Here is a 14,482-nt window from a genome sequence, read left to right as displayed (position 1 = left end):
ATGTCTGCCTTAAATTGCTTTCGTATCGACTAGCTTGGTTCGATCCCCGGTGGATGCTAAGGTCACAAAACAAATGAAAAACAAGAATACTTGTAGCGTTTACTATACATGTCTTTATATCGGCTGGGGAAGCATTTAGAACGGATTGAACATACATATAGAAAGAGACGCGAAGGAACTTTTGTATTTGGCCGCTAGGAGGCGCTTCCGCTTTCATTTAAATGATTAAAAACTGCTAGAAACTGTCACATATTGTGGAGGGATTTAAAATGACCATCCTTTGTGAGGATCAGTTCTTTTGGAAAAGAATAAATGGCAAACAGGAGAATAAGAGTTGAGAGGATACTTTCAAAGCTTCGTATTTGGGAGCTTTAGATTATATTCAAGTTTTATTTCTTGAATATTTCGGTGCTTGAAAGGGACCCCAAAATCAAATCAGTTACATTAAGTCTTCTTGGTAGAGTTATGTGCTTAAATTAGTGCCCGACTGTCTTCAGAGACTTGTCCTGTGGGCAAACTTTGTTTGTATAAAAAATTTTCAAATGTATGGCAATAGAATATACATGTAATTATTGTAATTATATAAATACTTTGTACTGTAGTATATAATTGTTACGATGAGTTAATTGGGTTGATTCCACGTTCAGGTGTTAGTCCACGTCTCATATGTCGACGATGCAGAAGCAGACCTTAAACTCCAAATAAACCAGTGGCTCCGTGTAGCATAGTCTCTAACGCTCTCCCCCTCTAACGCTCTCACCCTCGGTGCGAGCGGTCCCGGGTTCGATTCCTGGTGGGGTCATCGGTCGAAAAATTGTAACACGCTTTTTCAGGCCAGCCACCCAGCCACCCTGAATGAGGTTTTCCTGGGTTTTCTTCATTTACACCAGGCAAATGCCGGGGTGGTACCTAACTTATAGGTCCCAGGCCGCTTCCTTCCTTCCCCAATCCTTTCTTCCTTCCCTTTCCCCGGATAATGTGCTCGCCGAGGGACGTCATTCCTAAAATCGTGAAGGGCTAAATGACCTTAGATGCCGAAAGTCCAAAAATTAAATCCTAAATACCAAATAAACCAGCCAGCAAATTACTATGAAGTTGAAAGAATAATGTATATAGTTAAACATATCATGTATGAGGATTGTTATTATTATTTAAAAGGATTCACGATCCAAAAGTAACGGGAGTAAGTTTTGAAAGTTGGAAAACTCACCAGGATGGGTAGGTAGAATTAGGATAATCGGAATTAAACTTTCTAACTGTCATTCAATAGAGCTTTTTATGGTATACTCAGAACTACTTTTAATTTCCCTCCGTTCCATTCCAAAGTTATTTGATTCAATTTGAATTTTCAGATTTGTTTTATTTTCCATGTTTTTTCCAGACTAACCCGTTTTTTACCAACATCAACTACTGGACAACTTGTCGCGAAAAATGCACCATTGTTTGGTTTACAAAGCATCCAAACGTAGTTCCAAATACATATATACGAAGCAGGATCAAAGAGTAACTCACAACATGTAGAAGAAAGTGTAATAAGTAACAGTAAAAATATGTACAAAAATAAATGCTTATATTAGGGTTCAGCATAGCCGTCAAGTCTCTCAACACACAAGTATTTCTTCAATCATGGCACAAGTTTCAAAATACCTTGTTCATAGAAGTCCGTCTTTTGGAAGTATATACATCTGCGCACAACTGATTTGACTTTGTTATCATAATTGAAAGTAGCCCGACCAAGAATTCCTCCATCGCGCCTAAGGGATGATGGTCCGAAGATCAAAGCTGTAAAGTTCGTGCTTGAGCACGTCTCACCAAACTTCTCGAGTTTCTTTTGAACAGAATCAGCAAGATGAGGGGGCGTGTAATGTCATTGGAAGAATTTTGACATTGCCAGTTTTTATGTTAGGATGTTTGTCATGAAAGACACGATGTTACTCTGCCAATGTTTGTTTCATACAATGCAGCAGTCACAGTGATCCCATGTATTAGAAAACACACTAGTATAAGCTCTTGCATATCCCAGAATACTGTCACTAGGTTTTCTTTTCATAGGTTGAGTCACTTTGAGTTTTTTTTCTTTGAAAGGTAATCAATATGTTTCCATTCTATGGATGACCGTTTTGTTTCAAGTATGTAGTGGCACACCCAGGACTCATCACGTGTAACTATACCCTCCATAAACCACGTCCTCCTCACAGCGTACCGTTGCAAGTGGTCCAGACATGTAGTCTTTCGCTATCACATATGCAGGTCTATGAAGTTCTTTGCCACATCAAACACTCACTTTGAGAAATTTCAGTTTGTCATGAACTGCATCGTATACTTTATCATACGAAGTGTTAAAGCAAACTTTACAGGAGAGAAACAAAGTACAAAAGTGTCAGAAGGGTATAAAACAATAAAATTAGAGCGAAACCCTACAGGGAGGTAGGAAGCAACCTAAAGGGAGCAACAGGTGAATGAAGAATATTTGACAGATACTGTGTATTATAATCAATTTCTTTATCAATTTATAGTTTTTATACTATGAATCATGTAACAATAAAACATTGTTTGAGATCCAAGACGAATGAACTAATGTTCCCCATGAAACTCATGAAATTTCTCGTCTCGTCTCAATTTTAAAAAGTCTCAATTTTGAATACCATCTTGTTTTCGAGAAGGGAAATATCTCGTCTCTTTGGCAACACCACGTGGGACGTAAACTGGTAAAGTGAAATATATTCATCAATCCACAAAATGCGCTTTTTTTTTCTCCGTAAAGGCTTCTTTTCCGCTTCCTATTCTTACTTAAATAGCTTATTTTAAATAAATAAATAAAAACTGTGAATCGATAAAGAACTTCTCTTAAGAAAACTGCATGTAAGCTTATACGTACAACCCTAAATAGCGTAGTGGTTATTTTTGTACTTTAAACTTCCACATAAACGAACGTTATAGCTGTCTTTTTCCATCAAACATTTTCATTTCTCCTTTTGTTGGGTTTTTTGGTAGTAATTTCGCTCTCCGTGGTGTCTTTTTTCTACCTTTTTTTACCCCGTAGATACTATGGATAACGAGGGTACAAGGTAAGGGATATATGATGGAATGGAGCAAAATAGTGGACATTCAAAATAATAAAACAGGAACGGAAATGTCTTTTCTTGTAGTATATGATCTATTAATTCTGAGCATGAAAGAACCACTGTCGTCGTTAAGAGAATACAATAAATCTTTATTTTAACGACAGGGAAATCTTTATTTCTATTATGTTCTTTCTGCTTTTCCTGCGAAAGACGATATATCCGGGCTTGGGTGTAGAACGAACATAAAGATCATTCTACGATCAGCAACAAAAGACAGGTCACTAATGCATTGAGTGTCTGTATATATGTGTGTGTTGTCTGAACATATACTTAAAGTGGAAATACTGTTCATTTAATGTTCTTTGTAAATCGCTATTTTCGGAGATCTATGTAAATGAATTGCAGTGGATATTTTGTATATTTCTCTTTTTGAATATTGTATGGTTTGGTTTTTATTTTATTTAACGAATAATCGTGACAAGTTCGTATATTTATTCTAACAATTGTTCCTTACCTTATTCATGCATAATTCGTTTATTCGGATATATTGTTTAAACAATTATTCAGTTGATTATTTTATTCCAGTAATATATATACTCAGATAAAATAGAGTAGCACCAGAGACTGCACACATCCCATCAATTCATGGAAAAGAGGATTCGAGTAGCAATGCGGTTGCGTTCGAGTAATACGCAACCCCCAACACACAGAAGAGCCACGAGTTGCATAAATATGTAGACAAAATATTCAGATAATTCTTATCATAAATGCAAACCCGTTTATTCATAACGGAGTCCGGACTTTATGTAATATCAAATCCCTAAATATGTAACAAAAATCGCTTAAAATGTAAGAAATATGTAATATTTATATAAGAATATGCAATATTACATATGTTACATATTTATGAAAACGTAATATTAACACGCGTATGAGTATGCAATATTTAAACGAATTATGAAAATAAAAAGGAAAATCTACTACACTTTATCCTGCTTAATGCAAGTCTCCCAATGAAGTGAAATGCTTGAACAGCTGAGACAGCCATACGTAAACTGACGTGACTGAGTGCAGGATAATAAAAATCAGACGCGAATGAAGAAAGATGTGAATCGGCTAGAGAGAAACAGGAAAGCCACGAGAAAAGCAATGCATTTGTACGTCAGAAATCTCATGCGGTGTGGTGTGGTCCCGTTTCAAATCTATAATCTTTTACACTAAATGCGCTTCCGTCACAACGGTCCAATCTTGAAATGAATTATTATACACAATATACAAATTTAAATACTAAAAGCAGCTTAAGACGAACTGTATTGTTTTATATATATTTATTTCATGTAGGGAAAACAGTCCTATATCTTTTAAACAATACCAGCTGAAGTAAGATTGAAGAATATTTCCACTAATGAACATTTTAAATTTGGAATAAAGTACTTACAATAGATGTGCCTGCAGTTCAACTGTGTGTTGTTGCACAATGGATTACTTGGTCGGCGATCGGATAAAATATTCTTGTATGCAGAGAATGATCTCTCCACATCACATGAGGTAACAGGAGCGTATTTCAACAGGGAGATATAGTTGGGGGAAATAACTTCAGGGGGAGTTCTTGTTTCACCACAGAGAATCTCACACACTGCCAATTGGCTGTCGTAACCCGGTTTGCTTTCCAGCACTGCATTTAGTTTCTTTCGAACTTTTTCTCCTACATCTGCACACACACTTTGCAGCAGTGTCTTTGCAGCGTCTATGATTTCCATGGATTCCGGAAGAGACAGCCCAACAGTCTCTAGCTTTTAAATGCTTGTAGGTAGCCAACCAAAATTGCTGTCTATGTATGCGATATCACACGCTATTTTTGAGTCATTAAACAGTTTCTGAGCAATGCCAACTGACACAGCAGACTCCGATGGAAATGAATGAACAACAGGCTTATTTTTTTTGAAAATGTTCATTTTAGAAATGTACTGCCTGTATCCAAGTGCCCCATCGCGTTAGCACAGGCTCCGGAGGAAGTGACACGTCTGACAATCGATCTCTGTAAACCTGAACACGTTGTGGCTCCTTAACAAACATTTTTTTTTCGTGGAAGAAACTAGTTGATTTACTTACTACGCAAAAGTTGTCGCTCACCTCTTCAGCAACACGCTGAAGAGCATGGGCCATACAGGTGAAATGAATTAAGCGAGGGTAAAAAAAACTGTAAGTGCTCTAGCCGCTTATAACACGTACGCTGCACTGTCTCTATAGATAACAAGGACTTTTTCTTCCTGATCTCCTCCCGGCCACAACACTTTAAGACGATCGTTTACAAAGCGAGCAATCGTGGAATGATTCGTGCGTTCCAGAAATTTACTCGCAGTAAGATAGGATTTAGATGGAGCATCTTCACTTAACTTTCCAATTACTAAATTTGCTACATAACGTCCCAAAACGTCTGTTGTTTCGTCCACAGAAATCCAAATATGTATATGAACTACCTATTTCTGCCCTAATGGTATCTATAGCTTCCCTATAACAAACTTCGAGATAATACTTTCGAAGAGTGGATTCGTCAGGAATTCGACTCCCGCAGTACTTCTCCAGAAAAGCACGGTATTTTGGCACTTGAACTTTGTTCCAAGGAATGTTTGCTGCTATATTGCTTGGCACAAGTCTTTGAAAAACTCACTCACTGAAGTACCTTCATACATTTGTGTCAAGAGTACTTTTTTTTTTCAGTTCGCAAATTTTTATTTCTTGCATGGTGTGCACTTTGTACATGTTCTAACTAAGATTTCATTGAACATTTATTTTTTTTTTATCACACACTTGGCACAACACCACTTTACCGTCCGTAGTAAACGCATCATCGATAGTTACCCACGACCGCAATTTCGCCTATAAAATTGAGGAAACCGGAGCCATTTGTAACTTCGACGGTCAATACAGAACACATGCGTTTTGCAACTGCAACTACTAAACCTGTCCTCCTGACATTCAGTTGAACAAGCGAAGTTCTTTGAAAGCTTAGGTTATCTGCTATGATATTGCCATTGTCGCCAGCTTCTTGGAACGAACTCTTGCAGTAAATTCCTGGAAGCACATTAGCATACAGGTTTAACTTGAATTGCAGGATTTGCTTTCATATTTTTTCCATGCGACCTCCGATAACAATCAAATAGACTTCATTTTAGGAATTTCCTGGCCAGTCGCCTGTCAGGCACGTGATCTGTCTTTCTCCAGAGTTAAGACTGAAGGTCGCTGCTAATGTATCCCGGAGGGAGGATTTTTACTTGTTTCTTCTTATACTTCTTTTGTTATCGGCGAAAATTCTGTGAAACATGGTTGACAAATAAAAAAATATTTCCCTTTCGGTAAAAAAAAAAAAAAAAACGAAAAGATAGACATGACAAAATTGAATTTAGATGCAAGCCTTGCACAGTTGGAGAGTTTTTTTTTATTTTAAATTAAAATTTCAGTAAACCGAAAATTTTAAGACAGTTTTATGTAAAAAAAAAAATATATATATATGTAGAAACCATAGAAATATATAATATTGATCAAAATATGTAAAAATATGTAAAATGAAACTTGAGTTGAAGCACCCTACAGGTGTGAATCACAAACATTTAAGAATTTGACGAAACTACATACACTATGAAGGAAAAATATGTAATTACATACAAATCCGGACATAATTCGTAACTGTAAGTATCGTGTTATCATCTCTACTGTCTTTAGGATATTTTATTTATTTTAATGTCCTGTTATCCTACTTAGTGTGCCTTTTTTAAAAAAAATATTTCAAAACAACGCTATTATTTTAAAACTCACAAGTAGTGTGTGAACCAGTGTTACGAGTATTTGTGTCAATGTTAGGCAAAGATGAACTCCAATAGATGCTATCCATTACCTAACGGAGACTCCTTTACATTTTCTTAACAGTGATTTTCTCGAAAACCACGCATAAGAATGTACGCTTAAGCATCTCAATTTGTTCAGTTGTATGTTGTCTATCGATTGACTTATGTTATCTTTGAACAATGTTTTATAGTGAAACAAATTAAAACTTAAGCACTCACCACAATTTTGGATTTTATCTCATCGACTGTACCATGTTCAAGTAGCGACAAAAAATTGTTTCACTTGATGAAATTAGTTTCGAGTTGAGTTGAGTTTGAGTTTAACGTCACATTCAGCAGCGAGGCTATATGAGACGTGGACCTACTGATTAATGTGGAATCCGAACAATATGAGCTCCCACCGAGAATCGAACCCGGGTGTCCCACGCCAAAGGTGTGTACGCTAACTGTTTAGCCACGAAGAAGCTCGTAAATAACTTCAGAATGGTAGAACAATTTGAATGCCGTTTTTAGTAAATTAAAAAGAATGCAAATTTTCAGTACGTTACAGCGATACCGCCGCTGTACGTTCCAGCTTTTTACCACCGTTATTCCCAAAATTAAATATATATATATATATATATATATATATATATATATATATATATATATATATATATATATCAAATGAAAAAAAAATTCGCTAACTGTACACTGTTCTTGCTGCTGTCATAAACAAAAGCTTTATGAGGACTATTCATGTGTCGGTTTCTCTTCAATTTGTAGTGTGTTTATCGTATAGCATTATCTGTTCGGTTCATATATATTTAAAAAAATCCCTTTTCTGCTTTCTAAAACTATACATGAGAATTACACTCCCCATATCAGTTTATTCGGTTCAATTAGATCCATCGATTGGTATACTGACCGTGATTGCGTCTCATATACTTTCTTTCATTGAACACTAGTAATATTGTAAATTTTCTGAGTTTTTAACTCTTACAGATATGTCTTTGAGGCTAAAGTAAATGATGAGAAATGAATTATTAGACTTTCATTTTATGTTATACATTACTATCGGAAGACTTATAGAGCGATATGTCCGTCCGTTCATCTGTCGACAGATATCAGAACAAAAACGGTTAGAGAAATCGAGAAGCGGTTTTTCTTTCCTTTTCTTTCTTTCCTTTTTTTGTGCAATTGATACAGTGTTCCAAAATAGGTTCCATGTTCTCCGAGTTAACCCTCTATTCAAACCGGAAGTCATATAAATCATAGAAATCTGAATAGAAATCAACTATTTCCGGTTTCAACATTTATCGTCACAGAACAAATACGGTAAACGATAGTGACAAGATTTTTTTTGTGTGTGTGTGTGTGTGTAATTGAGCGTCTAAAGCTCCACTCGCAATGCTGCACCGAAACCGAAAGTGATTAAATTTTTCTAGTACTTACGATTTCAATACTTATTGCCATATAACAGAAACGGTAAGACATCGAAAAGTTTTTTTTATATTTTTTATAACAGATTCAGCGTCCCAAGAATGAGTTTTACGTCAACTTTTATGTGTCTGTTCAAATCAAAAGTGGTGAAAATTTACGGTTTCCAGTTACAACACTGATCGCATGATATACAAAACAGTAATATATAGCGACAATCAGTTTTAGATATAGATTTTATTTCTCTGTTGAAATCGGAATTGATAGACATCAATTAGTTCTTCTGGTTTCAATATTAATGATCTCCATAGAACGAAAACAGAAAGAGGTAACAGCTTTTTGAAATGGATTCAGCGTCCGAGGATCTTTGATCTTATTCCTCTATTGCAACAAGTAGTTGTGATAGATGTACTACTTCAAGTTTGAGTATGAAATTCACACAGCTTGGAAAGTCTACCATAGTTTCAACTGGGAAACAAAACTCACTTATTATATAATTTATGGAAATAGGAAATTGTACAATATCTATGCTGTAAGCGGGATTCTAACCAGCGTTTGACAGATCTTGGAAACACAAGCCTAACGCCTTAAATCACTATACCACGTCAGCGCCAAAACAACGTTATCGTAATAATGTCTAAGTTACGGATAATGAGTAGGATATTGCCTGTTTATAAACTTAAATGGAAGCTAAAATTGTGACTAAAATAATGAGCAACCATATTACGTTAATAGCGGTTGTGTTGTACGCGTGTTGTTTCTGCTAGTAGAACATTATCACATTTGTAAAGATACGTTGTTTAACAAGCGGAGCAGATATTGTTAGCAATCAGTATTTTTTTCTTTTTTTAATTTTTAATTCCGAGCAGAAAGAGGGGCGGAAAGGATAAACGAGAGGTAATATCTAAAAACAACCTGTTAGAGAGAGGAAATATTATCGCACCAATCTGCTTCTCTTTCCCGTCTGATGAGCCCTGCAAGTGATTTTGAGTTATAATCAACCTTAACCACCCCTCCTTCCAGTGCTTTACTCAACCATCATATCGCGCGGATCAGCCTCCATCCCCCCACCTTGTTTCTCTCTCTTTCTCTCTCAGCGTATTTCATTACCGCTGGCTGTAATGTAAACAACCCAATAATGAGGTTTCGTAATGGCGGTGCTACCGTTAAGACCCCACTTTCACGTGCTGAATTTTTGTTAGGGGAATAATTTTATACAGTTAATTTTTTTTATATATACATAGATATGCTTGTGCTGTTGACGCAAATCCTTGTGTAGCTGTTTTGACAAGTAATGATCACGTACGTTTTACCTGGTTTCAGGGGTTGTGTATGTTAGTGGAAAATGTGGTTGGAGGAAGTGCGTGTATTACACACACACTAATTTCCTCTTTTATTGTTCTCGTTTGTTTGACCATCTTATCTGATTCATGTTCCAACACATGTTCTAATATTATCGAAGCTAAACTTGTTAATCTTCTATACATTGAATATGATCAGTGTAAGAGTTTAAAGTATATGTAATACAGTGAGAAGCATTTGAGTTGCTCTCTTCTTTTATTCGTGTTCATATTTTTACTAATTAAAGATCAAGTAGAAAAGAATAACATGTGTTATAGTTTCCACATTATAACCAGCTGGTTACTACGTTCTCTTTTGATGAGCATAGTCACGAATTTGATATCAGGTAATCCAAAGTTTCTTTCCTTATCTGCATGGAAGCATATTTGTCGTATATTGAAATAAATCAAATTAAGTTTTACGTCCCACGCGTGTGCCAGCTAGCCTAAGGAGACGGTGATGATGAGAAATGAATGAAATGGTGAAATGAAGAAAGTGGGAGGAAACGGGAGAACCCCGAGGAAACCCACGCCACACGGTGTTTGTCCACCACAAAGTTCACTTGGCGCGAGCTGGTATTGAACCAAGGACCTCATGCACCAGAAGTGAACCCTCTGATTGTAGTATGTCGAAGTAGTACGTACAAAACAGAAGGGGTATAAAGCTTGTTTAAGATTTTAAATGCACTACAGCTCTGAAATGAAAAGCATCGCCACATTTCAGTCCGTGAGAGTGAGTGCGACCTGGATACGGAAAATAACCCTCAGTCCAGTTGAGTGCAGGCTGGCGACGGCGACAGGCCAATAGAGTGGCGACAGGCGATGCGACTGCCAATGGGGTGATCGCATAATGTTAAGCAAAAGCATTGATTTTCACATCATAGAAAGTCGGATCAGACTCTGATTGTAGCAGGAATGTAGCACAACAATGCAGCAATATGTAAACTTTCTGAGAGCGGAAGGACTTCTGTGCACGGCGTCTCAGGTTCGGTTCCCGGTGGGAAAGCCTTGAACAATTTTAACGCATTGCTGTGGTTCGGATTTCACCTCAAGCTGTAGGTCCACGTCTCATATAGCTTTGGTGCTGAATGAGGCAATAAATTGCATTCCAACCAACCAAATCAGAGAGAAGAAAGAGTGTCAAACCGAAAGTCGAAGTGAATAATTTCTTGCATTTGACGTTTTAACTCAATTTTGTGGTTTAATTTCAAATATATGTATTGTTAATTTGTTTCGTAAAATCTTCGAGAATTCTTCTAATCTTACTCTATGCTTTCTGAACGTTCTCCAAATGTTTTTCAGCTACATTTTTGTATGTTTTTAGAGATATGCCTCTTTACCATTTTTTTTTCATGAAAGTCTTAATGGAAACATAGGTTTCCTCCTAAACACGTGGAATTTCTCGCTCGAAACAGTTTATTTTAATCTCTCTTCATTGTTAGTTACCATTTATTTTTCTTTACTCAATAAAATTAACTTCTGAAAAGCGATATGCAGTATTTATACGTTTTAAATTTCCTTTATTCTGAATTTAAGTTATTCAGAATTTCCTTTGTGAAAGAAAACATTCCCCCGTTTTCAAAACCGATTTAATTCACTATACAGTGCAAAGAACAGATATCCCTCTGAAACCCAACCTTCTTCAACTTCTAATACTCAAAAGGCTTGTCTTCGTTCTTCACTCTCTCTCCCTTTCACTTGTGTATGTCCAAGATGGAAGAAAGCAAAAGAAAATAAGAAAAAAGGAGAGAGAGAGAGAGAGAAAAGAAAGGAAACTGGAGAGAAACTTTCCCCGTCCATTATTCCAGCGAACATTATTTCTCTCCAATCTCCCGAAAGTTCCATAGATTTTGGAGAAGTTTCTTTTCCCTCGTTCGTCTTCTGGAGACCGAGAACAGAATGGCAAAAGGGGTTTTGGTAGTGCTACTAGTGGTAGTGGTGGAATGAGATCGAATCTTGGTTAGGTCTTCTTTCCGTCTTTTTCATCCTTCCCCCTTCCATCTTCCACCAACCATTCGCGTCATTGGTAACAATGGTTTACCTCGTAGGTTGTTGCTTGGTTCGTTTTCTTTTTGAGGAAAATCCTATTCGGAAGAAAACTTTCTCATGCGTTACGGGAGGTTCTTTCTAAGCATAATAATAATAATAATAGTGAAATGACAGCAATTAGTTTCCCCACAGTCCTGTTACACAACAGCAGCCAGAAATACACTGTCCTCTTCCACGTCTTAAAACTTAGAACAAAGACTGTCAAAAGCGAGTTTAACTCAGTTGCATAAGCTGTTAGTGTCGCCTTCGTTTATCAGTCTTTGTTTTAGGCAGCTTGTGAAGATGTTCATCTTTTGGACAAACGTCTTGCTTGGAATTAAGCAACTCTTAGAGAGAGATAAGGATGCACTTCTGAGAATTATGATGCCGCGAACAACAAAGTACGTAGTGCCTCGGATTGAGAGGCTTATTAAATCTTATCTACTTACGAACTGTGTTCGGAAGTTTTGTTGCAACAGGACTTAGATCAACATCTGCAAAGTTTTTCAAACTGATCTACAGCAAACATCTTAGTCATAAGGAAATTTCTTATTTCAAGATCTAAGTGATCTTTAATCTCGAATCAATGTGTGTATTTTGTTGTCATTGAAAACACGTGATAAATAATGAACACGAAGATGTAACGATATACTATATAAATATTTATACTTTTCGGAGGAATAATCTACAACGATACCTTGTAATTCTAACGTAATCTGCTCTAGAACCTGGTTCAAGTCACAAGACATTTATTGGAGAAGCTGGATTAAGCCGTTCCAAGGTCTCTCAAAGTGGAGTTTTCTGAATTATTTGAGCAGTAAAGGCAAAATTTTAACAAATAATAATAGTATTAAAAATATCAAACTAACAGCGAATAATGCTTTCGTCACAGTTTGTGACAACGAACTGAACGTCAGAGAGTATGGGTGGCCCGAGACAGGGAAACGTACGTACAAACTAACATGATCAACGTGCTGGCGTACAAATTCCGGACCAAAATTTGCTCGAATATTTCATTCCGATTCTGAGTTGTTCGAGTTCTAAAGCATTCGGATTCCGGAGGTAATACTGTGTTTGGATACGAGCAATTAGAAATAACTAGAAAAGCGGTGACGTTGTTGGTAAGGTGTCTCGATCTGTCAACCGAACCTACAGGGTAGATTTGGATGGGGACAGATTTGATTCTCACTCTATCCTCGTTCCAATGTGACTCAGAGGTCTGTCAACCGATTCTCTTGTCAAACAGGAACCCTTGGGGAAACCTGGATGTAATAGTACCCATCCGTAGTCCTCACTACATCACTACTTGTATAGCACAAAATGGAGTCTTACCTCCACACCACCCGTGGACCTTATAGGGGTGGGATGTACCTTTACTGTAATCTTAATTAGAAATAACACATAAATAAGAAATGTTACTTCTTCATACTCATATTACACATAAATAGATATACAGATACAGGAGCAATAACTTTGCTTAGACGTATATCGATAGCTTTCCACCAATGGTTTTATGGGTTTACCATGCTGTTGGGAAGATAGAAAGTGTTAAGAAATACTGCACATGCTGGACAATTTTAGGCAGGTAGTCAGTTGTTTATTCTGTATGCAAGCTTCAGAATACTAAACTCTCTCTTTCTACAGTTATAACACATGATTTACCCAAAAGGGAGTCATTATTCGCAGGCTTGCACACAGAATTAATAGCAGACTATCCGCCAAGACCTAGCCCAACATGTACAATATTTTTTGAAAACATTTTCTAACTTCCCAATAAATATCTTAGATTTCTGCGTAATTTTGGTGTTAGTTTTTTTATACCTATGTAGGCATAATTTAAATTTTTCTCAGAACTAGATTATTATGCATGTATATTAAACAAGGAGAAGTATTGTGTATACAGATGTAACATAATTGGTTTTTCTTTATTACAGAGTTTACCTCAAACTCCGCAGTCCGCAAAAAGTTTTGGTGCTCTATTGAATGGAGGAAGAGCTCCCGATCACAGCAGTAGTGTAGAGTCTATGCAAGATTCGAACTCTGAACCTGATAATGTAAGTACTTCTCTACCTATAATATTTTTTAACCGTTTGTTCTCTTGAATGTGAGTCTTCTCATGTACTAACGGGAAAAAATACTCAAAATTCTACATCCCGTATCTGATGGAAAGTTTGTTTATAAATTTTCATTTACAAATAATTGTAAACATGTCACTTCGGTGTTTGATTTGTACACCTTGTGTATTCCAAAGCATTGCTTAAAAATTCATTCGACTTTGTTCACACAAAAACGAAAGGCATAGCAACTATTTGATCATTTAAGTTTAAAAGCTTTTGGAGCATAAAGTGGAAGTGTGACGGTAATATCAAACGATGTTAATCTATGACAACTCCGGTAAGAAGATAGCCTCATGGCAAGAAAGTAACAATGCTTTAGCTGACATTATCACTCTTTCTAAAGTGGGTACAATAAAATAAATGCTGATTTCCTGCTCGTAACAAACAGTGATCATCTTGACAAAAGAGTTGAGGGATCATTCTATATCATTTCATAGGAATTTATCCGTCAGTACTAGTTGCTAAAGTCTACTGTTATACGGAAACATTTGGCACAGTTTGTTATATTGTCAATATTGCACACATTACATTGTATAGAACACTACAGAAGGAAAGTCCGTAGAATTTGTCGACACAGTGGAATAAACTGAAGCTTTTATCGTTTAACTGTATTTTGTCCTTTGTAAATATGAAGATGGTTTTGTAGTTAAAAGAATGTAATGACTAAA

General features: G+C 36.5%; 1 protein-coding gene across 3 annotated transcripts in view; it reads left to right on the top strand.

Moving 5' to 3' along the window:
- Positions 1–13,814, top strand: part of LOC145695006 (uncharacterized) — a 1,107,003-nt gene extending 1,093,189 nt beyond the window's left edge. For all 3 annotated transcript variants that reach the window (XM_081771850.1, XM_081771835.1, XM_081771842.1), the window contains one exon: positions 13,632–13,814. In XM_081771850.1, coding sequence (XP_081627976.1) covers positions 13,632–13,799 — 168 coding nt within the window. In that variant the 3' untranslated portion in view covers positions 13,800–13,814. The remainder of the gene's footprint in view (positions 1–13,631) is intronic.
- Positions 13,815–14,482: the final 668 nt, after the last annotated feature.

The sequence above is a fragment of the Thermobia domestica genome, chromosome 1, assembly GCF_964235325.1.
Source record: "Thermobia domestica chromosome 1, izTheDome1.hap1.1, whole genome shotgun sequence".
In the NCBI taxonomy this organism is placed as follows: domain Eukaryota; kingdom Metazoa; phylum Arthropoda; class Insecta; order Zygentoma; family Lepismatidae; genus Thermobia; species Thermobia domestica.
This window is presented reverse-complemented; position numbering and strand designations above follow the sequence as displayed.